Source organism: Anomaloglossus baeobatrachus, chromosome 2 (assembly GCF_048569485.1).
Source record: "Anomaloglossus baeobatrachus isolate aAnoBae1 chromosome 2, aAnoBae1.hap1, whole genome shotgun sequence".
NCBI lineage: Eukaryota > Metazoa > Chordata > Amphibia > Anura > Aromobatidae > Anomaloglossus > Anomaloglossus baeobatrachus.
Window position 1 is genome coordinate 147,399,008 of NC_134354.1, and position 22,446 is coordinate 147,421,453.

The 22,446-nt window shown below is 43.4% G+C and overlaps 1 protein-coding gene across 2 annotated transcripts in view; it reads left to right on the forward strand.

The window, feature by feature from the left end:
• BCLAF3 (BCLAF1 and THRAP3 family member 3) overlaps positions 1-19,221 on the forward strand; it is a 146,654-nt gene extending 127,433 nt beyond the window's left edge. For both annotated transcript variants that reach the window (XM_075335428.1, XM_075335429.1), the window contains exons 12-13: positions 8,567-8,653; positions 18,757-19,221. In XM_075335428.1, the coding sequence (XP_075191543.1) occupies positions 8,567-8,653; positions 18,757-18,786 (117 nt within the window). In that variant the 3' untranslated portion in view covers positions 18,787-19,221. The remainder of the gene's footprint in view (positions 1-8,566; positions 8,654-18,756) is intronic.
• The last annotated feature ends 3,225 nt before the right edge of the window (positions 19,222-22,446 follow it).

Sequence of the window (22,446 nt, forward strand, 5' to 3'; positions counted from 1 at the left end):
GATATTTTATGAAAGTAGTGCATTTAAATACAGTTAGGTCCAGAAATATTTGGACAGTGACACAAGTTTTGTTATTTTAGCTGTTTACAAAAACATGTTGAGAAATACAATTATATATATAATATGGGCTGAAAGTGCACACTCCCAGCTGCAATATGAGAGTTTTCACATCCAAATCGGAGAAAGGGTTTAGGAATCATAGCTCTGTAATGCATAGCCTCCTCATTTTCAAGGGACCAAAAGTAATTGGACAAGGAACTCTAAGGGCTGCAATTAACTCTGAAGGCGTCTCCCTCGTTAACCTGTAATCAATGAAGTAGTTAAAAGGTCTGGGGTTGATTACAGGTGTGTGGTTTTGCATTTGGAAGCTGTTGCTGTGACCAGACAACATGCGGTCTAAGGAACTCTCAATTGAGGTGAAGCAGAACATCCTGAGGCTGAAAAAAAAGAAAAAATCCATCAGAGAGATAGCAGACATGCTTGGAGTAGCAAAATCAACAGTCGGGTACATTCTGAGAAAAAAGGAATTGACTGGTGAGCTTGGGAACTCAAAAAGGCCTGGGCGTCCACGGATGACAACAGTGGTGGATGATCGCCGCATACTTTCTTTGGTGAAGAAGAACCCGTTCACAACATCAACTGAAGTCCAGAACACTCTCAGTGAAGTAGGTGTATCTGTCTTTAAGTCAACAGTAAAGAGAAGACTCCATGAAAGTAAATACAAAGGGTTCACATCTAGATGCAAACCATTCATCAATTCCAAAAATAGACAGGCCAGAGTTAAATTTGCTGAAAAACACCTCATGAAGCCAGCTCAGTTCTGGAAAAGTATTCTATGGACAGATGAGACCAAGATCAACCTGTACCAGAATGATGGGAAGAAAAAAGTTTGGAGAAGAAAGGGAACGGCACATGATCCAAGGCACACCACATCCTCTGTAAAACATGGTGGAGGCTACGTGATGGCATGGGCATGCATGGCTTTCAATGGCACCGGGTCACTTGTGTTTATTGATGACATAACTGCAGACAAGAGTAGCCGGATGAATTCTGAAGTGTACCGGGATATACTTTCAGCCCAGATTCAGCCAAATGCCGCAAAGTTGATAGGACGGCGCTTCATAGTACAGATGGAAAATGACCCCAAGCATACAGCCAAAGCTATCCAGGAGTTCATGAGTGCAAAAAAGTGGAACATTCTGCAATGGCCAAGTCAATCACCAGATCTTAACCCAATTGAGCATGCATTTCACTTGCTCAAATCCAGACTTAAGACGGAAAGACCCACAAACAAGCAAGACCTGAAGGCTGCGGCTGTAAAGGCCTGGCAAAGCATTAAGAAGGAGGAAACCCAGCGTTTGGTGATGTCCATGGGTTCCAGACTTAAGGCAGTGATTGCCTCCAAAGGATTCGCAACAAAATATTGAAAATAAAAATATTTTGTTTGGGTTTGGTTTATTTGTCCAATTACTTTTGACCTCCTAAAATGTGGAGTGTTTGTAAAGAAATGTGTACAATTCCTACAATTTCTATCAGATATTTTTGTTCAAACCTTCAAATTAAACGTTACAATCTGCACTTGAATTCTGTTGTAGAGGTTTCATTTCAAATCCAATGTGGTGGCATGCAGAGCCCAACTCGCGAAAATTGTGTCACTGTCCAAATATTTCTGGACCTAACTGTACAAGCATGCAATGGTTATTTCCTCATCTAAAGTTTACAAAAAAGGATGGTACCGGGAAGAGTATATTCACAATTAAGAGAAACCCTCAAGCCCCTATAAAAATAATTTTTATTGATATAGTATTATTAAAAATAACAGTGAAAACACCCTAAAATAATATAACAACCAGTAGGGTACAAAGTAAGAGAGGCCCGAGATAGAGATACTGAGGTTAGGGGGTGCCCTAAGTGAACCGTAAGAGACTCAGCCCTGCCTAACCACGGAGGGTATGACACCCTAATTTTTTGGGTGCCCCTGTTCCACGTCGGCTTAACTTCCAACTGTCCCTACTGGTATAGGATAAACCTCAACTATACACCAAAAGGAATCAAAATAAAAAATAGGCCTATTTTTTGAGTCACCTGAGGGTTAAAATTGCTCATTACACCATTCGATAAATTCCTTGAGTTTCCAGAATGGGTTCACTTGTGTGGGGGTTAACACTATTTATGCATATCAGGGAGTCTGCAAATACGACATTGTGTCTGCTATCTTTTCCAGCCAATTTTGCGCAACCAAACAGTAGTTTTCCACAACATATGGAGTATCCCTGTATTCAGGAGAAATTGGACATCAAATTCTATGGTCTGCTTTCTAATGCACTTTCCGTTTTTGCGTTTTTGTTCTTTGCTCCCCTTCTTCCGAGAGCCGTAACTTTTTTTTATTTTTCCGTCAATCTTGCCATATGAGGGCTTGTTTTTTGCAGGACGAGTTGTGCTTTTAAATGAAACCATAAGTTTTACCATGTAGTGTACTGGAAAACAGCAAAAAAATTCCAAGTGTGGAAAAACTGCAAAAAAAGTGTGATCGCACAATAGTTTTTGGAATGTTTTATTCACAGTGTTCACTATATGATACAACTGATGTGAGGGTGTGATGCCTGAGGTCGGTGCAAGTTTGTAGAAACCAAACATGTGTAGGTTTACTTGTAAGGGGTTAAAAAAATTCACAAGCTTGTCCAATAAAAGTGGCGTACGTTTTGCGCCATTTTCCGAAACCCATAGTGTTCTCATTTTTTGGGATCTATGGCTCAGTGATGACATTTTTAATGGTACCATTTTTGCGCAGATGCTACATTTTGATCACCTGTTATTGCATTTTGCGTAAAACTTGCGGCGACCAAAAAACGTAATTTTGGCGTTTGGAATTTTTTTGCCGCTACGCAGTTTACTAATCAGATTAATTGATTTTATATGTTGATAGATCGGGCATTTCAGAACGCGGCGATACCAAATGTGTGTGTATATATATATATTTTTTTAACCCTTTCATTTTCAAATGAAAGGGGGGTGATTTGAACTTTTAGTTTTTTTTGTTGTTTTTTTTTTTTTGTTTTTTAAAACTATTTTTTACTTTTTGTTTTAATTTTTACTAGTCCCCCTAGGGGGCTATAGCGATCAGCAATCCGATCGCTCTTCCCTATCTGCTGATCACAGCTATACAGCTGTAAACAGCAGATATGATCACTTCCTGATTCATTCGGCTCCGGGCCGAGTGAAACAGAAAGTGACTCGTCATAGCTACAGGCGTCATCACATGACCCTGTGCTACTATGGCAACCACCGAAAGTCATGTGATCACGGACGTGACTTCCGGTGGGGGCGGCGGTAAGAGAAAATCATGGCCGCGCGCATATACATCTCGCTGCCAGACTTTGGCAGCGAGATGTAAGGGGTTAAATGTTGCGAGTGGAAGCGATTCCACTCGTAACATGCAGGCACACGTCAGCTGTTGAAAACAGCTGATATGTGTGCGGATCGCCGCAACCTGCCCACGGCAAGCGGCGGGGTTTAACGTTACACGCTCCATGACAGATAGATCCGTCAAGGGTCGTGAAGGGGTTAAAGCAACATTTTTGTGGTAAAAACGTATTTTTTCATTTTCACGGCTCAACGTTATAACATTTTGTGAAGTTCAAGGTGCTCACCACACATTTAGATAAAATCCTTGAGGGGTACAGCTTCCAAAATCGGGGTGACATGTGGGGGTTTTCCAGTGTTTACGCACATCATGGTTTCTGTAAACAAGTCATGGTGTCTGTTATCTATTCCAGATAATTTTGCTTTCCCAAATTCAAATAGTGCTTCTTCCCTTCTGAGCTCTGCCGTTCATACAAACAGTAGTTTTCCACTACATATGGGGTATCTGTATCCTAAGGAGAAATTGAACAAGTTGTATGGTCCATTTTCTCCTGTTACCTTTGTGAAACTGAAAACATTATTATTATTATTATTATTATTATTTATTATTATAGCGCCATTTATTCCATGGCGCTTTACAAGTGAAAGAGGGTATACGTACAACAATCATTAACAGTACAAGACAGACTGGTATAGGAGGAGAGAGGACCCTGCCCGCGAGGGCTCACAGTCTACAGGGAATGGGTGTTGGTACAATAGGTAAGGACAGAGCTGGTTGCGCAGTGGTCTACTGGGCTGAAGGCTATTGTAGGTTGTAGGCTTGTTGGAAGAGGTGGGTCTTGAGGTTCCTCTTGAAGCTTTCCACGGTCGTGGAGAGTCTGATGTGCTGAGGTAGAGCGTTCCAGAGTATGGGGGATGCACGGGAGAAATCTTGTACACGATTGTGGGAAGAGGAGATAAGAGAGGAGCAGAGAAGGAGATCTTGTGAGGATCTAAGGTTGCGTGCAGGTAGGTACCGGGAGACTAGGTCACAGATGTAGGGAGGAGACAGGTTGTGCATGGCTTTGTATGTCATGGTTAATGTTTTGAACTGGAGTCGTTGGGCGATGGGAAGCCAGTGAAGGGATTGGCAGAGTGGCGAGGCTGGGGAGTAGCGAGGGGAGAGGTGGATTAAGCGGGCTGCAGAGTTTAGGATAGATTGGAGGGGTGCAAGAGTGTTGGAAGGGAGGCCAGAGAGCAGGAGGTTGCAGTAGTCGAGGCGGGAGATGATGAGGGCATGCACTAATGTTTTTGCAGATTCTTGGTTAAGAAAAGCACGGATCCGGGAGATATTTTTGAGTTGTAACATTAGGGCTAAAGCAATATTTTTGTGGGAAAAAGTAAAATTTCCATTCCTTCCTTCCACATTTCTTTAATTCCTGTGAAGCACCTAAAGGGTTATTAAACTTCTTGAATGTGGTTTTGAGCAGTTTTAAAAGTGACGTCACTTTTTTGTATTTTATGTCACATAGCCTCGAAGACATTTCAAATGTGATATGGTCCCTAAAAAAAATAATTTTGTGAATTTTGTTGGAAAACTGAGAAATTGCTGAAAAACGTTTAACTCTTCTAACTCAGTACGTGTTAAAAATGGTGCTTATGTAAAGTGGATATGTGGCAAATGGTTTAGCTCAAAAATTGGGAAATCTTTGTTAGTAGTGTAGATATATATAAAATTTCTATACGTTATATCACATGAGTGAGTACATCATCACATTTTTATAAATATTTTATTAGATATTTTAATGGGACAACACTGGAGATATGACACTTTGTTACAATGTAAAGTAGTCAGTGTATAACTTGTATAATAGTGTAAATTTGGTGTGCCCTCTAACAGCACAGCCATTAATGTCAAAACCGCTGGCAACAAAAATGAGTACACTCCTAAGTAACCATGGCCAAATTGGGCCCAAAGTGTCAATATTTTGTGTGGCCACCATTATTTTCAAGCACTGGCTTAACTCTCTTGGGCATGGAGTCCACTATAGCTTCACAAGAGCCAATGGATCCTCTTCTACTCCTCTATGACGACATCATGGAGCTGGTGGATGTTAATTGATCTCGTGCTCCTCCACCATCCATTTGAGGATGCCCCACAGTTGCTCAATAGGGATTAGATCTGGAGACATGCTCAGCCAGTCCCTCACCTTTACCCTCAGTTTCTTTAGTCAGGCAGTGCTCATCTTGAAGGTGTGTTTAACATCATTATCATGTTGGAATACTTCTCTTCAGCCCAGTTTGCGAAGGAAGGGGATCATGTTATGCTTCAGCATGGCACAGTACATGTTGTCATCCATGGTTCCCACAATGAACTGTAGCTCCTGACAGCTGGCCAGACCAATTTGATGCAGTGTGCGGCATATGGTGTGAGGACTGACCGGCTGACTCCCACCCTTTTAACCTCTGCACCAATGCTTGTAGCATTCATATCTCTATTTTGAAAAAACAACCTTTTAGATATGACGCTGAGCATGTGCACTCAACTTCTTTGGTCGACTATGGAAAGGCCTGTTCTGAGTGGAACATGTCTTGTTAAACTGCTATATGGTCTTGACCATGCTGGAACTCAGTTTCCAGGTTTTGGCAATCTGCTTACAGCCTAGACCATGTTTATGTAGAGCAACAATTAATTCTTTGTCACTCCATTGGGAGACCCAGACAATTGGGTGTATAGCTTCTGCCTCTGGAGGCCACACAAAGTATTACACTTTTAAAAAAGTGTAACCCCTCCCCTCTGCCTATTCACCCTCCCGTGGATCACGGGCCCCTCAGTTTTATGCTTAGTGTGAAAAGGATTTGCACTCTTTGGATCTAGTGAGAGCACTCCGGCTCTACGTGTCTCGCACGGCGCCCCTGCGCCGTTCAGACGCGCTCTTTTTCCTTGTCGCTGGCCAGCGCAAGGGCTCTCAGGCCTCCAAGTCAACCTTGGCTCGGTGGATCAAGGAACCGATTCTCGAGGCCTACCGTACTTCTGGGCTTCCGCTCCCTTCAGGGTTGAAAGCCCATTCTACCAGAGCCGTAGGTGCGTCCTGGGCATTGCGGCACCGGGCGACGGCTCAGCAGGTGTGTCAGGCAGCTACGTGGTCTAGTCTGCACACTTTCACGAAGCACTATCAAGTGCATACCTATGCTTCGGAAGACGCCAGTCTAGGTAGGCGAGTCCTCCAGGCGGCGGTTGCCCACCTGTAAGAGGGGGCCGTTTTCGGCTCTTTCTATTGAGGTATTGTTTTTTACCCACCCAGGGACTGCTCTTGGACGTCCCAATTGTCTGGGTCTCCCAATGGAGCGACAAAGAAAAAGGGAATTTTGTTTACATACCGTAAATTCCTTTTCTTCTAGCTCCTATTGGGAGACCAAGCACCCACCCCTGTGCCCTTCGGGCTGGTTGTTCTTTTGTGTACACATGTTGTTCATGTTGATTTGTTCTTATGGTTCATGGTCTTCAGTTCTCCGAACATCCTTCGGATTGAATTTACCCTAGACCAATTTATAAGTTTTCTCCTTCCTGCTTTTGCCCCAAAACTGAGGAGCCCGTGATGCACGGGAGGGTGTATAGGCAGAGGGGAGGGGTTACACTTTTTAAAGTGTAATACTTTGTGTGGCCTCCAGAGGCAGAAGCTATACACCCAATTGTCTGGGTCTCCCAATAGGAGCTAGAAGAAAAGGAATTTACGGTAAGTAAACAAAATTCCCTTTTTTTTTTTCAGATCCTCAGAGAATTCTTTGTCATGTGGCGCCACGTTGAACTTTCAGTGATCAATGTGAGAGTGTGTGAGTGATAACACCAAATGTAACACCCCTGTTCCCCATTCACACCTGACACCTTGTAACACTAATGAGTCACAAAGGGAACTAATGACATCGGAGAGGGAAAATGGCTAATAGGGCACAATTTGGACATTTTCAACTTTTTGTTGCCAGCTGTTTAGACATTAATGGTTGTGTGTTAAGCTATTTAGAGGGCAGAACAAATTTACACTGTTATACAAGCGTCATCAGCAGCGTCATCAGCAGCGTCATCCAAGTACCCGCCCATAATCTCGCGCCTGCGGTAATAGGTGACGTGGGTTCATATGGCCAGCACTTGCGCATAACGGTGGAGGCAGAGGGAAAAGCACGGGCACGAGATTATGGGCGGGTATTTGGATGACGCTGCTGATGACAATCACAGCGCCGCCCATAATCTCGCGCCTGCGCAATCACCTCACCAGCGGTCACGCTTTACACAGTGCTGTCCCGCGATAGTGCCACTGGGCATGAGCGAGACCTCGGGAGCACTGGGTGGCGTCCTCATGTATGGAAATGAGCAATGGGGGACGGCGTAAAGCGGCAGGAGGCAAATAACGGACGCAAGACAGCCCGCCCCTGTGACCATAAAAAAACATTTGTATACAAAAAGGTAAGACTTTATAAAGTATTTATTTGGGTCTCAAAGGGGGCACAGTAAAAGGAACCTTTCTAGAACGCAGCCCAGGAGCTGCAGAAGGGGAACCTTTTAGGTTTAGTGCGAAATTTCTGCTGACAGGTTCCCTTTAAGAATCCGCAGTGAAGGAGGTGGTGTATGGATTTATCTGTGCACTACGCCTGCTTATAGGGGCAGCAGTTAGGCAGGGCTCTGCTAACAGCGAAATTTGCAAAGAGTGGGCGATACCGTTGCTGTTGCAAATCATGTCACTCATGGCCATTGGCTCATGCTTACACAATGAGAGGAAGGATTCGTCTGTAGAAATCAACCCACTTCTGATTTAGTCACTGATTTACATAGCACAAGCACAGGGTTTAAAGTTAATTTTACATTTATCTATTTCACCCCAAAGCAATAAAAGGAGCTGGTTAGATTGTAGGAAAAGGGTGCGATGTAGTGTAGGTCATATAGCACTGCATGAAGAGCTAGTCCTTCTGTTAGAGCTACCAGAATTTGTGATGGTGCATATCTCAATGTATTAATGGATGATTACCTCCACAGCAAATTACAAATGTCCTTTTCCGTTATATATCTTATAGTTATTAAACATTATAATGTTTAGCTAGGTGAAATAAGGTCAAAAGGATTTGCAGGATCGCTAGAGAATATGGTCGTTATGGTTATGGATCAATATTTTTGTTACTGTCCTCTAACCTAAACAGGCTTTTCATATTCCCTGTTTTTGGATAATTGCAGGGTTCAAGCTACAGAGGAAACTCAAATCAGTTCTTTTCTTCAAGGAGCCATTTTGAACATTCAGATGAGGTCACAAAGGCTTACAAGGTACAGTATATATCTTTCAGAAGTTTGAAGTTAATATTAATCACAGTTATGAGCTAATCAATTCCTAGCTTAGTCCTCTGAGCCTGATTTTGCGTCTCAAACCTCACCATAACTTCTCATAAGAAAAAACAAATGAAGAAATGCTTATTCCATGATGTCTTCCCAATGGGAATTATATTTATAGTATTGCATCCAGATATTTATACCTGGTAGTGGGCTGTCATGGTCGCACTGTTCGTGGAAGCTAATAATACAGCTGCCAGGGACAGACTTTGCGCATGGCACTCTGCTTACCAGATTCCAGAGGTTGCCCTAGGCTTCACCCTGGTCCTGTACAGGGATCTTGACTTACACAGGGATTCCTAGGCTAAGGCCACGTAGTCGGCTGCTGACCAGAGGGGCAAACTGGCAACAAGCAAGTTGCCAAACAGGGTCAATACCAACACTGCAAAATCAGAAAACAAGCGGGTGGTCGAAATCCCACAAATAACATAGGACTGTCACCCGTCACCCACAACAAATGTGCAGCGCTGCTCCCTGGCTGAAGTGGAAGAGGAGGAGATAGGAACCAACTCAGATGTTGCAGGGGCTTTCTAAAGCCACATAAGTACATCAGGACAAATCATTTTACAATTATCCCAATTCTAATCCCACAATACATGAATCCAGTAAGTGAACCTAGCAAAAAGTCTCATAGACGACCACTAGTGTAAAAAAGGTTTGCATGAAAAATACTGACAAGTGACAAAAGAAGAGTGTGATAGTCATGAAATTTATATAACCACCTTCTTTTAGTAGGCATTTTGGTCACAATCCACCATAGCTAATAGTAAAAAAATAACTTAGACTGCTTCTTTAACCCCTTAACGACCGCGGGCTGTAAAATTACGTCATAGCGGTCATAGTGTTAATCTTCCCCGGCTGCTGCCGGCAGACAGGTGAGATCGGTGCACATCTCAGCTGATTTATACAGTTGACATGTATACCTGTTAGGCACAAGTGGAATCTATCTGCCCGTGCCTTTTAACCCCTGAAATGGCGCTGTCAATAAGTGACAGCACCATTATGATAGCGATCATGCTATAAATTTACTCACAGGCCTCCCCCGGAAGTCACATGATGTGATCATGTGGATCCGGTGGTTGTCATGGTAGCCCAGGGTCATGTGATGACTCCTGTGCTCACATGACTAAGGTCCTATAAAAAAACAGCCGAGTACTGGCTGTTGCAAGAGATGATCATTTCTCCTGGTCTGAGCAGTGATCATTATAGTTCCCTAGGGACTCTAGAAAAAATAAAAAAAAAAAAACCGTTCTAAAAAAATAAATAAAAAATACCTTAAAGTTCAAATCACCCCTATTCGCCCCATTGAAGATTAAAGGGTTAAAAAAATATACACACACTTGGTATCGCCGTGTTCAGAAACGCCCGATCTATCAAAATCTAAAATCAATTAATCTGATCGGTAAATGGCGTAGCAACAAAAAAAATCTAAACGTCAAAATTACGTTTTTGGTCGCCACAAATTTTGCACAAAATGCAATAGCAGGCAATCAAAACATAGCATCTCGCAAAAATGCTACAGTTAAAAACGTCAGCTCAAGATGCAGAAAATAAGCCAGCACTGAGCTATAGATCCTGAAAAATGAGAACTCTACGGGTCGCGGAAAATGGCCCAAAACATACGACACTTTTTTCGGACAAACTTCAGATTTTTTTTGTAACCCCTTAGATAAAAGTAAACCTATTCATGTTTGGTTTCTACGATCTTGTACCGACCTGAGGCATCACAGCCACACATCAGTTTTTCAATATAGTGAACATGGTGAATAAACTATCTGAAAAACAATAGTGCAATCACACTTTATTTGCAATTTTTCACATTTTGGAATTTTTTTGGTGTTTTCCAGTACACTATATGGTTTCATTTAAAAGTATAGCTCGTTCTGCAAAAAACAAGCCCTCACATGACCATATTGACTGAAAAATAGAAGTGTTACGTCTCTTGGAAGAAGAATGGCGAAAAAGAAACGTAAAGCTCAAAATCGGCCGGTCGTGAAGGGGTCAAAGAGGGTTGTCTACTACTTAGACAACTCCTTCTTAAATGAAACCAAGCCCCATTGTTTTTATTTTCAACTTATGCTCACCGGCGTCGTTCTGTGGCTTTCCTTTCCTCATGTGACTTTGGCTGCAGCGCTCGCATGACATGACAATCAGACCCTGCTACTGGGCTGCATAAATCACACTTTCTTCAGATGAAACTTGGAAGTCAAATGGAAATGTGAGCGACGTAGCCAGCATTCTTCTATGATTGGCTGAAGAACTCACGTGGCATAACAACTACCAGCAGTCTCAGCACCGACATCGCTGGTAGAGTGCCAGTGTGGAAGGTGAGTAGAAGTTGTTTTTATTTTCAATGGGATTTCCAAGTAGTGGACAATCTCTTTAAAAAGGTGTCTGTACCTAAACACTAATCCTATTCTCAACACACCAGTAAACAGCTGGTCTTACTGCCATTCATATGATTTGATATCTATATCAAGGTTGTCTTGTCTGTCAGAGGCCGCTAGTGTAGGACCACACTCAGGCCTAGCTCATAGACAGGAGACCACCAAAATATGTCTTCCAGCGAGGTGAGAAACATTTTTCAGCTTTACGTTACACATTGGTAGATTTCTTCAAATTACCACTTTTGATTTTTTTGGATTTTTCATTGGGAATCTTCTCCAGACTCGGTGGTAACCACACAGACATTACGTTCACCTGCTTTAGACGGTTTTCGAGCTTACTTTAAGCTCAATTTAACGTGGTAATGATATAACCATCTACTTCTTATTTTTTTATTAGCTGTTAGCTGTCCACAATAAGTCTGGCATTCCATGTACGGGGTGATTCATGGGCCTCTCTCTTAAGACCACAGGCGGTTAGTGCTGTCATATCCTTAGCCAAGAAGAGAAGGAAAAGTCCATGTTAACTCACTATAAATGTTAAGAGACTGACATTAAACTGATGAATGACTTCTAAACCAAAGTAATGGGCATACGAAAGAAACAGATAAACATAGACAGAAAACTATCCAGCGCAATGTTCTATTCAGATTCCCCTTTCTCAATTATTTGTTTATTTCAGAATTTCCAAACATTTTGGTTACATTGAATCAATTGCTTATTGGGTAAAAAATCTGTATGGTGAATTTTATGTCGTCTTCTATACACCTTTTGCGGAAAAATATATTTAGTTCCTTAGTTTCATTTTTATTTAATATGCTCTAACGTAACTTGCCATAAGATCCATAATAAATAATGTAGACATTTGTACTTAAAATGTGAGATACCTCTCGACAGCATGCACATACCTGCAGTACACAAACAGGAACAATTACACCTGTTTACACTTTTCGCAAACACAAATATAGCTTGATTCATAAAATGATAGTCTACATCCATACCTATGAAAGAATGTGCAGAGTTCATGTATGCCACTATTGTCTGGGTACGTGAACAAATTGTTGCATATTCAGAATAAAATAGACCTTAAAAAATTGTCAGAGTAAACAAATTGCTTTATATGTGAGTCTTTTGGCCTCTTTAGTAGAAATGAAAAGAAGGCCCAGAGGGTATATCAACTTCCTGACCGGTAGGACGAATGATGGCATGAAAAATGGCTTCTATGCTCGCTCAGAACACTGGAGGCAATACAAGGGGGAAGGGTCAGTAGCCAGCCATGATTTTCCTTCCTGGGAAAAAAGAAACATCAAATTGGTTGTTTTTGAAAAAAATATTTGGTGCACTATAATAAACAGAACAATGATAAGGACTAGAAAATAATATATTTTATAATCATAGTAAGTTTGACTGCTAATCAGATATTCCATAGTTGGGGTATGAGTAAGGCCTCTTTCACACGTTCGTGTAAAACCACGCACAATTTTCACAGACGTGTCAGAGGTGCATTTTGCCGTCCGTGAGCCATGTTTATGGCTCACGTGTGTTCTCCGTGATAACACACGGAGAACGGGAGCTTTCTCCTCACCTGTCCCTGGCGTCACTGTCCGTGGTGCTGAATTTCGGTCTCCGGTCCTGCTGACTCCCCGCTGCTGCAGCTTCCGGCCGCAGTGAAGTGAACTCTTAATTAGCATAACGAGCGGCGGTCGGAAGCAAGTGACAGCCACGGCAGAGACAGGAGGGCAGGAGAAGGTGAGTAATGTTTTGGGGTTTTTTTTCTCACACATGTCTTCTCTGCGGTGCGTGTCACACGGAACACATCCGTGTGGTCCGTTTGCATTATGCGTGACACGTTTGCGTTCCGTGTGACACTCGTGATGCCGGACAGAAAACGGACATGTTGGCGTGAGAAACACATGCAAGTACGGAACGGACACACGTTCCATGCGCAAATACTTACGTGTGTCGAAAACCATAGGAATACCTAGGTTTACGTATGTACGTGTCTCCGGTACGTGAGAAAACTGCCAAACACGTACCGGAGGCACGTACGTGTGAAAGAGGCCTTAGGCAAGGTTCTGGTATTTTCTATGGTAAAAATAGGCAGAAAAAGAAGCTAGCAAGATTGGGCAAATCAAACATTGTAGAGAAAGTGTTTCAATGCTTTAAAGAGATTGCGCAGTACCCTGACTCAGTTACTGGTTTTGGCTGAATGGGGAGAGATCAGAATGTGCTCGCTTTATAAAGGAAATACAGCAGGGTGTATATATACATTAATTAATGTTTTTTTTTTTACGGAGACGAGTTTGCGGAACCCTATTCACTTTACATTAATCGGGGTATAGAGGAGTTTGTTTACAGGTATATACACCCTGCTCTATACATACAGATACATGGGAGACCTGGCATTAGTCACAGAATTCACATGATCTCATTTGAATGTGAGCCCCAACCACTGGTGCAACAAGCCCCACCCACTAGTGCAACAAGTTTCCATAGCTGGGTACAGAGGGAGACTCTACCATTACATCACAGGAAGCCAGACGATTGTCAGCCAGAGATCATGTGAAAGAAGAGCAGCTCAGGTTACAGAAGGATTTGGCAATACAAGTTATTTAGTGACCTGCTTATCTATGGCAATTATGTCACATGAAAGGGACATGTAAAGTAATGCTGAACCCCTTTAGCGCTTTGCAAAAGATTAACTTTTTAATTAAAGACAATTTGTCAGTAAGCTCAAACCCATCCCCGTTACCCTCCAAACTGCTTGTATGGGTGTGTGGCTGCAAACTCAAGTACTTATCATTTTAAATGGAATGAAAAGTAGTTGAGGTACTGTCTAACCAAGTTGTCTCTCTACCCAGCACCAGCGTTTATCTTGATTGATAGCTCACAATCTGTGATGCCTGGAGGCAGGCCAGGAGATCAATGAGATCTCAATCAAGCTAGAACCTAGAACTGGGTGTCGAAACAGCCCCAGAAGGCAGAAGTTCAGGAAGTCACTGGTAACGCCCAGAGCACATAAAGCAACAGATAGAAGATAAACATGTGTCAATGGATTTAAATTGGCAAGGCCATATAAGCAGTTTGCGAAGGTAGATTTTAGGGTACTTTCACACTACGTTGTTTGAACGCAAAAATTGATCCAGTACAAATGCTTTTTCCTTATAATGCATTTGCAATGGAGTCGCGTCAACATGCGTTCACATGCGGTAGCGTGCAGTACAGTTAGGATCCAGTGACTTGCAGTATTTTAACTTTTTTCAAAAACACTACTTGTAGCGTTTTTGACCTGCGTCCAAATACTGCAAATCACTGGATTCTCTCTCTTCTCTTTCTCTTTCGCTCTCTTTCGCTCTCTCTCTTTCGCTCTCTCTCTTTCGCTCTCTCTCTTTCGCTCTCTCTTTCGCTCTCTCTTTCGCTCTCTCTCTTTCGCTCTCTCTCTTTCGCTTTCGCTCTCTCTTTCGCTTTCTCTCTCTTTCGCTCTTTCGCGCTCTCTTTCGCGCTCTCTTTCGCGCTCTCTTTCGCGCTCTCTTTTGCGCTCTCTTTCGCGCTCTCTTTCGCGCTCTCTTTCGCGCTCTCTTTCGCGCTCTCTTTCGCGCTCTCTTTCGCGCTCTCTTTCGCGCTCTCTTTCGCGCTCTCTTTCGCGCTCTCTTTCGCGCTCTCTTTCGCGCTCTCTCGCGCTCTCTCTTTTGCGCTCTCTTTTGCGCTCTCTTTTGCGCTCTCTTTCGCGCTCTCTTTCGCGCTCTCTTTCGCGCTCTCTCTTTCGCGCTCTCTCTTTCGCGCTCTCTCTTTCGCGCTCTCTCTTTCGCGCTCTCTCTTTCGCGCTCTCTCTTTCGCGCTCTCTCTTTCGCGCTCTCTCTTTCGCGCTCTCTCTTTCGCGCTCTCTCTTTCGCTCTCTCTCTTTCGCTCTCTCTCTTTCGCTCTCTCTCTTTCGCTCTCTCTCTTTCGCTCTCTCTTTCGCTCTCTCTTTCGCTCTCTCTCTTTCGCTCTCTCTCTTTCGCTCTCTCTCTTTCGCTCTCTCTCTTTCGCTCTCTCTTTCGCTCTCTCTTTCGCTCTCTCTTTCGCTCTCTCTTTCGCTCTCTCTCTTTCGCTCTCTCTCTTTCGCTCTCTCTCTTTCGCTCTCTCTCTTTCGCTCTCTCTCTTTCGCTCTCTCTCTTTCGCTCTCTCTCTTTCGCTCTCTCTCTTTCGCTCTCTCTCTTTCGCTCTCTCTCTTTCGCTCTCTCTCTTTCGCTCTCTCTCTTTCGCTCTCTCTCTTTCGCTCTCTCTCTTTCGCTCTCTCTCTCTTTCGCTCTCTCTCTCTTTCGCTCTCTCTCTCTCTTTCGCTCTCTCTCTCTCTTTCGCTCTCTCTCTCTCTTTCGCTCTCTCTCTCTCTTTCGCTCTCTCTCTCTCTTTCGCTCTCTCTCTCTCTTTCGCTCTCTCTCTCTCTTTCGCTCTCTCTCTCTCTTTCGCTCTCTCTCTCTCTTTCGCTCTCTCTCTCTCTTTCGCTCTCTCTCTCTCTTTCGCTCTCTCTCTCTCTTTCGCTCTCTCTCGGTCTCTCTCTCGTGCATTTCCAGGCTGTCCGGTCGAGTTCCACTCACTCCCGCACACATGACTCCAATGCCCGCCCATAAACTGCAAGTGAAAGGATCCTGTAAAATAAAACTTAGGCTGCTTTCACACTACGTTTTTTTAACATGCGTCCTGAACGTGTTTTTAACGCAAAAACTGATCCAGTGCAAATGCGTTTTCATTTCAATGCATTTGCAATGGAGTCACGTCTACATGCGTTCACCTGTGTTTGCGTGCGTTATAGTGAGGATCCAGTGAGTTGCAGTTTTTTAACATTTTTCAAAAACGCTACTTGTAGCGTTTTTGAGCTGCGTCCAAATACTGCAAATTGCTGGATCCTGACTATACTGCATGCAAACGCATGTGAACGCTGGCATGCTGATAGATAGGATCCTGCTTGATCTACTGAGCATGCCCAGAAACCAGCCTCGCGTGATCAGTCTCTCTCTCCCCCTCCCTCTCTGTCTCTCTCCCCCTCCCTCTCCTCTCTCTCCTATGCCTGAGAACTGCGGACACTCGTAACCAAGATAAATATCGGGTAACCAAGCAAAGCGCTTCTCTTAGTTACCCGATGTTTACGTTGGTTACGTGTGCAGGGAGTCGGCTCCTAGCAGCTGCGGATGCTCGTAACCAACGTAAACATCGGGTATCCAAGCAAGTTACCCAATGTTTACCTTGGTTACGAGCCTCTGAAGCCGGCTCCCAGTCCATCACGTTCAGTTCCACTGACTCCCGATCACATGACTCCAATGCCCGCCCATAAACTTAAAGTGACAGGATCCTGCAAAATAACACATGCGTTTGCATGTGTTTTTATGCCGTAAAAGCAGGATCCGCTTTTACACCAAAAAAAGTTCATGACGCATGTTAAAAAAACGTAGTGTGAAAGCAGCCTTACATTTTGCATGCGTTCAACAGGATCCAGTCATATGCGGTTTGCGATTTTTGACGTCTGTCAAAAGCATGTTTAAAAAAATCCTAGTGTGGAAGTACCCTACTCCCTTTAAAAGCAATGCATCCAAAACACTAGCATCATCATTAACATAATTTAGGTATGATAAGAAAACTAAACCTTAGGTGTGAAGAGATGGTGTTAGTGGAAAAACTGGCTCTTCTAATTGGTAAAAAATAATATATATTGTAAAAAGAAAAAATGCCCTGTACAGTAGAATAAGTTATTTATGCTGAGAGTTTTCAGCAACACCAAATATTGTGAATTATTCATGTGTAACTCGGTTCTGTGTTTTTATTTCTAACACCAAATTTATAATTATACAAAAAGTGCCCAATCCCGACAGTAGATGGCGTTCTACCCAATAGTATACAGTGCTTCAAAGGCACAAAAATAAATTGTTTGTGAACAACTATTGTAAGTTGAAAATACTGTAACTTAAAATGGTTATCCACTACTTAAATTTACTGACCTATCCTTAGTATAGGTCATCAATGTCTGATCGGCTGGGGTCTGACACCCAGCAGCCCCGCCATTCACATGTTGATGGTGCTGACGACAGCAGCAGGCGGTTGGAAATGCTCAGTCCTGGAGCTGCTCCGTCTTCTGATAGCGGCCGTGGCCAGGTACTACACATCCACCTCCTATTAATTTGAATAGGAGGCAGATGTGCAGGGGGCAGCTGAAACCAGAAGACTGAGCAAATTCGGAAGTGATCATTTGCGGCCACCCGCTGTCAGCCCCGAGAACAGCTGATCGGCGGGGTGTGGGACCCCGACTGATCGGACATTGATGACCTATCCTAAGGATAATTCATCAATATTTAAATAGTGAACAACCTCTTTAAGACTAAACTAGTATTTTTTTCAAGCCACCAAAATGTGAACCCGAAAGTAAGAAAAATAAAAGAATAAATGAAATATAGGCAGATAAGTAACAAATATAAAGCAAGGTATTAAAATAGCCATGGCTGCTGGAAAGCATTCTGTGTAGAAGACAGAAGCATCTTCAGGATTCTGTAGAGGACTCATTGTACCAGAGAAATGAAATTGAGCCATCCTCACTTAAGTTTTAAAAAGTGGTACATTCTGGCACAGCTAGATATCACAGAGTACACTTAATACTGTCTTGTCCTGTAGAGAGATGCAATATTATATAGCCTTAGCCCCCTGATGAAGCCAGACATGGTGAAACATGTTGGGGAGGCTATTAGTTAGCTTTTATTAGGCAGGGTAGGGCAATATCACTCTGACAATAGGACAGTTGTTCACTTACTCATAGCGTCCGGTCCGCGGCCGGATACGTGATTTAGTATATGTTTGATTGCTCTACCTGCTACTGATTTTAGATTGATCTGTGTTAATTTGTTAGGATTAAAAGTTAGGTTTTATTAATCTTGAGTTTAGGGTACCTCTAGTTGCCCTTTGGGCAAATTGTGTTTGCATTTTTGACCCTCCACTGGTTATGGGTATAGATTGAGGTTTAGTTGTTTGCTTGAAGACTGAACACAAATCACAGTCTCCTCAGTCTTGACATTGATCAGGTATAGCTGTGTACTGATGTCAAAAGCGAGGAGAGAGTGATTCGTGTGCGCTCTTCTGCACAGGGACAGTGATCACATAATAAAAGTTTATCTTCAGCCAATGCTGTCAATCAACATAGGCGGGGCCTCAATCTAAATAAATACCATAAGTGAGTGGTGCACCGTTCCACTCACTTATTTAGATTGAGCCACGGCATTTGGCCACGCCCAAGGGTGCACTCAGCACCTTCATTTGTATATCACAATAAAGTTGATTTTTGGAGCAATGGAGAAATAGATGTAATAACAAAAAGAGCTATTTTTATTGTCGCTTCATTACAAGATTAGGTGGTTATTTTGAGGTATTAATTTGTGGTGACCACTCCCTTTGAAAAGAGAAATAAGTACAAAAGTCAGGAAAACCATAAAAACTGGCCATTTTTTACATGATCACCACTCTAATTCCTAAAGCACCATATAACATATGGAATTTGCTGTAAAATCTTCCCCACTTAACAGTCATATATGTATTCTTTAGTACAGATAAGTAAATGTAAGTATATGTGATTTGATTTACACAATATAATTGTACAGGAGGTTATTAAACTTTATATTCTGATATTTCTCTGTACAGGGATGGAACAACCCAACCTCAAGGATGTAACCTTCTTCAGTGAGCTTCAGGAAGACTCTTACCTAGATCTTCTACTTGTAGATACTTGACTTTCCAGGGCTTCATTAAAAGCATCGACACTAAAAATAAAATAAAAAAGTAAAAAAAAAAGAAGAAATAGTCTTGATAAAAAAAAAGATACTATTTTCTCAATAGTGGATTGCTGCACAACTTTTGTACTGTTTTCACAGTTTTTTATTGGCCATGTTCAAATAGAAAATTGCTAATTTCTCATTACCATTTTTGCAAGGATACAATGCAAGGCTGAAAAAGAAATATCAACAGACTCCCATAGATGGGGGTGTCATATTTATTACACATTTTCCTTAGCAAGAGCATGTTTTGTTTTAGTTTTTGGTTTCTGTTCAGATTTTTGTTTTCCGTTAAGACATTTGTGTATTAATGTAATAAAGTGCCTGAATTGTTTCATGTCTCTTCTGGTTCTTTACAATTTATAAAGTAATTCAGCATTTTCCCACTGCTTTTATCTTGGGGCGCAACTGGTGACAAAATAATAATAATGAGATATTACAAATTACCAAGACAACCCATAAACACAACACACTATCTATTATTCTCTGTTAAGGGCACTTTACACGCAACGACATCGCTAATTAGATGTCGTTGGGGTCACGGAATTCGTGACGTACATCCAGGCTCATTAGCGACTTTGTTGCGTGTGAAACGCAGGAACGACCGTTAACGATCAAAAATACTCACCATATCGTTGATCATTGACACGTCGTTCTAATCTCAAATATCGTTGCTGCCGCAGGTACGATGTTGTTCGTCGTTCCTGCGGCAGCACACATCGCTATGTGTGACACCGCAGGAACGAGGAATATCATCGCACCTGCGGCCGCCGGCAATGAGGGAGGAAGGAGGTGGGTGGGATGTTACAGCCGCTCATCTCCGCCCCTCCACTTCTATTGGGCGGCCGCTTAGTGATGTCGCTGTGACGCTGCACAGACCGCCCCCTTAGAAAGGAGGCGGTTCGCCGGCCAGAGCGACGTCGCTAGGCAGGTAAGTAGTGTGACGGGTGTTAGCGATCTTGTGCGCCACGGGCAGCGATTTTGCCCGTGACACACAACTGACGGGGGCGGGTGCTTTCACCAGTGACATCGCTAGCGATGTCGCTGTGTGTAAAGTGGCCTTTAGTGTCAACATTTTACATACAATTACCTTTAAGTATAATCTTTTTATGTTCCAGAACTAGAGACAGCACCTTTTATATGCCTTCCCTTAGTGGTATTTTTTTTTTCCTTTTATGTGTCCTCATGTGATGTCTCCCAAAAAAAGAAGGGTTTCTAGTTTGTTTGATTAGCTGAAATTAAAATGGCTCTTTTTTTTGAGATCTCTAAACTCTTAGGTGCGTTCACACTGAGGTTTTATTTTTGCTGCATTTTCAAAGCAGAAGTGCTCCAACGCTCCATTCAAAACCCAAGGGTTTTTTTTAACTCCTTGTAGTCTGAGATGTTTCTGCTTCAAAAGCTCAGTAGAAAAACTCACATATTCACACATCTTTAAAGGGAACCTGTCATGTATAAAAATGCTATTAACCTGCAGATCTGGGGTTAATCTGCAGGTTAATAGTGTTTAGAACCAGTCCGCCGCCTGCACCGCTCTATGTATGGCAAGCAGTGGCTGTAATTGCATCCCCCGTACTGACCACTCAGTATTGGAGTACGCTGTGAGTCAGTGCGGGGGGACGCGGCCTACCACACTGATGGACAGCGTCCTCTACTGTTGAGCGGTGGTCAGTGCATGTGATGCAATTACAGCTATGCTCGCCATGCACGGAGCGATGACTGAAACCGCACCATGAACCAACAAAGAGAGGGCTAGGCACCACCTATTTTAGTAAAAGTTTTGAGGTTCGACTGAACCCGCACCGGCGCCTCCCCCGCAATTGAAACTCGAATGCTGCCAGGAGGAAAAAAATAATTTCCTCCTGGCAGCGAGGTTCAATGTACAGGCACAGGGCAGGTTTCAAACTATGTTAACCTGCAGATTAACCTCATATCTGCAAGTTAATAGCGTTTTTACATACGATAGGATCCCTTTAACTTGTCCTGTCATGTTCTGAAATCCACTGATGCACTTGACAGACTCCACCTTTTTGTCCATAGATTTCCTGCCATTGGGTTTGAATACTTTTTCTGGTTGTTTACCATCAAATACAAAAATATAAGGGTCTGATTAATGAACAGGGCCGCTATAGTAAGATGTTCCTAATTCAGCCACTTCATGAATTAAGCACATCTTACAATTGGCGTGTCCCACCTAACTCAAGAAATATTTCTGGTGAAATTTAAGCCACCATAATGACAAAATATTGATGCATTAGGTGGATAGGCTTAGCAATGCCCTGTTTTGCTAATTTAAAGGGAACCTGTCTGCAGGTTTTTGCAATGTAAGCTGAATTCAGCATGCTGCAAGGATTAATAGAGAAAGTTCAGGCATTTCTGTTTTGTCACAGTCCAATCTTTTGGTTATGTGGTATTCTTGTTTAAGCAGCAGGACCTTTATCATTGCTCAGACTACAATTCATACGCACGGCAGTCTGAGACGCCTCCTCCTCTGATTGGCACTTCACAATCAATGTATAATCTCTCTGCTTGGTGCGGGCGGGCTCAGCTCTGTCAGCTCTGCTACAAGGCTAAATTTAAAAATTCTGATTGTGACAGCCAGTAATCTAAGTGGATACATCGTTGGATTCAGGATCTCTTTGCCTACATCATGCTGCTCTCAGATAAGGTAGCAAAAACCTGTTGACAGATTCCCTTTAAGTGAAACTGGCTGGAACTGGCTTAAGGCCATGTGCGCACGTAGCGTAATTACATGCTTTCTTTGTCGCTCCATTGGGAGACCCAGACAATTGGGTGTATAGGCTATGCCTCCGGAGGCCGCACAAAGTATTACACTAAAAGTGTAAAACCCCTCCCCTTCTGCCTATACACCCCCCGTGCTCCCACGAGCTCCTCAGTTTTTTTGCTTTGTGCGAAGGAGGCAGACATGCACGCATAGCTCCACAGATTAGTCAGCAGCAGCTGCTGACTATGTCGGATGGAAGAAAAGAGGGCCCTTAACAGGGCCCCCAGCATGCTCCCTTCTCACCCCACTGTGTCGGCGGTGTTGTTAAGGTTGAGGTATCCATTGCGGGTACGGAGGCTGGAGCCCACATGCTGTTTTCCTTCCCCATCCCCCTTAGGGCTCTGGGTGAAGTGGGATCCTATCGGTCTCCAGGCACTGAGACCGTGCTCCATCCACAGCCCCTGGGGATTCTGCTGGATAAGGAGCCGAGTATCGTCAGGGACATGGCCCTGCTACTTTGAGGTACTCTGTGTCCCCGTGGGGACCGCGCACAGAAACACTCCAGCATTGCTGGGTGTGTTAGTGCGCCGGGGACCGCGGCGCTGACCGCACTTGTGCCATCACACGCTGCAGCGTGGCTGGGTGTGTAGTGTATTGGGGACTACCGCGCTGACCGCCGCTGCCATTGTTATACATGCGGCGCGGCTGGGACTGTTAGTGCGCCGGGGACATCCGCGCCGACCGCGCTTCTACGGCGGCCGCGCTTATAACTATAGTCCCCGGCTTCTGCGGCCTAGTCTCATTCTCTTCCCGCCCCCAGGCCTGCCAGTCAGGGGA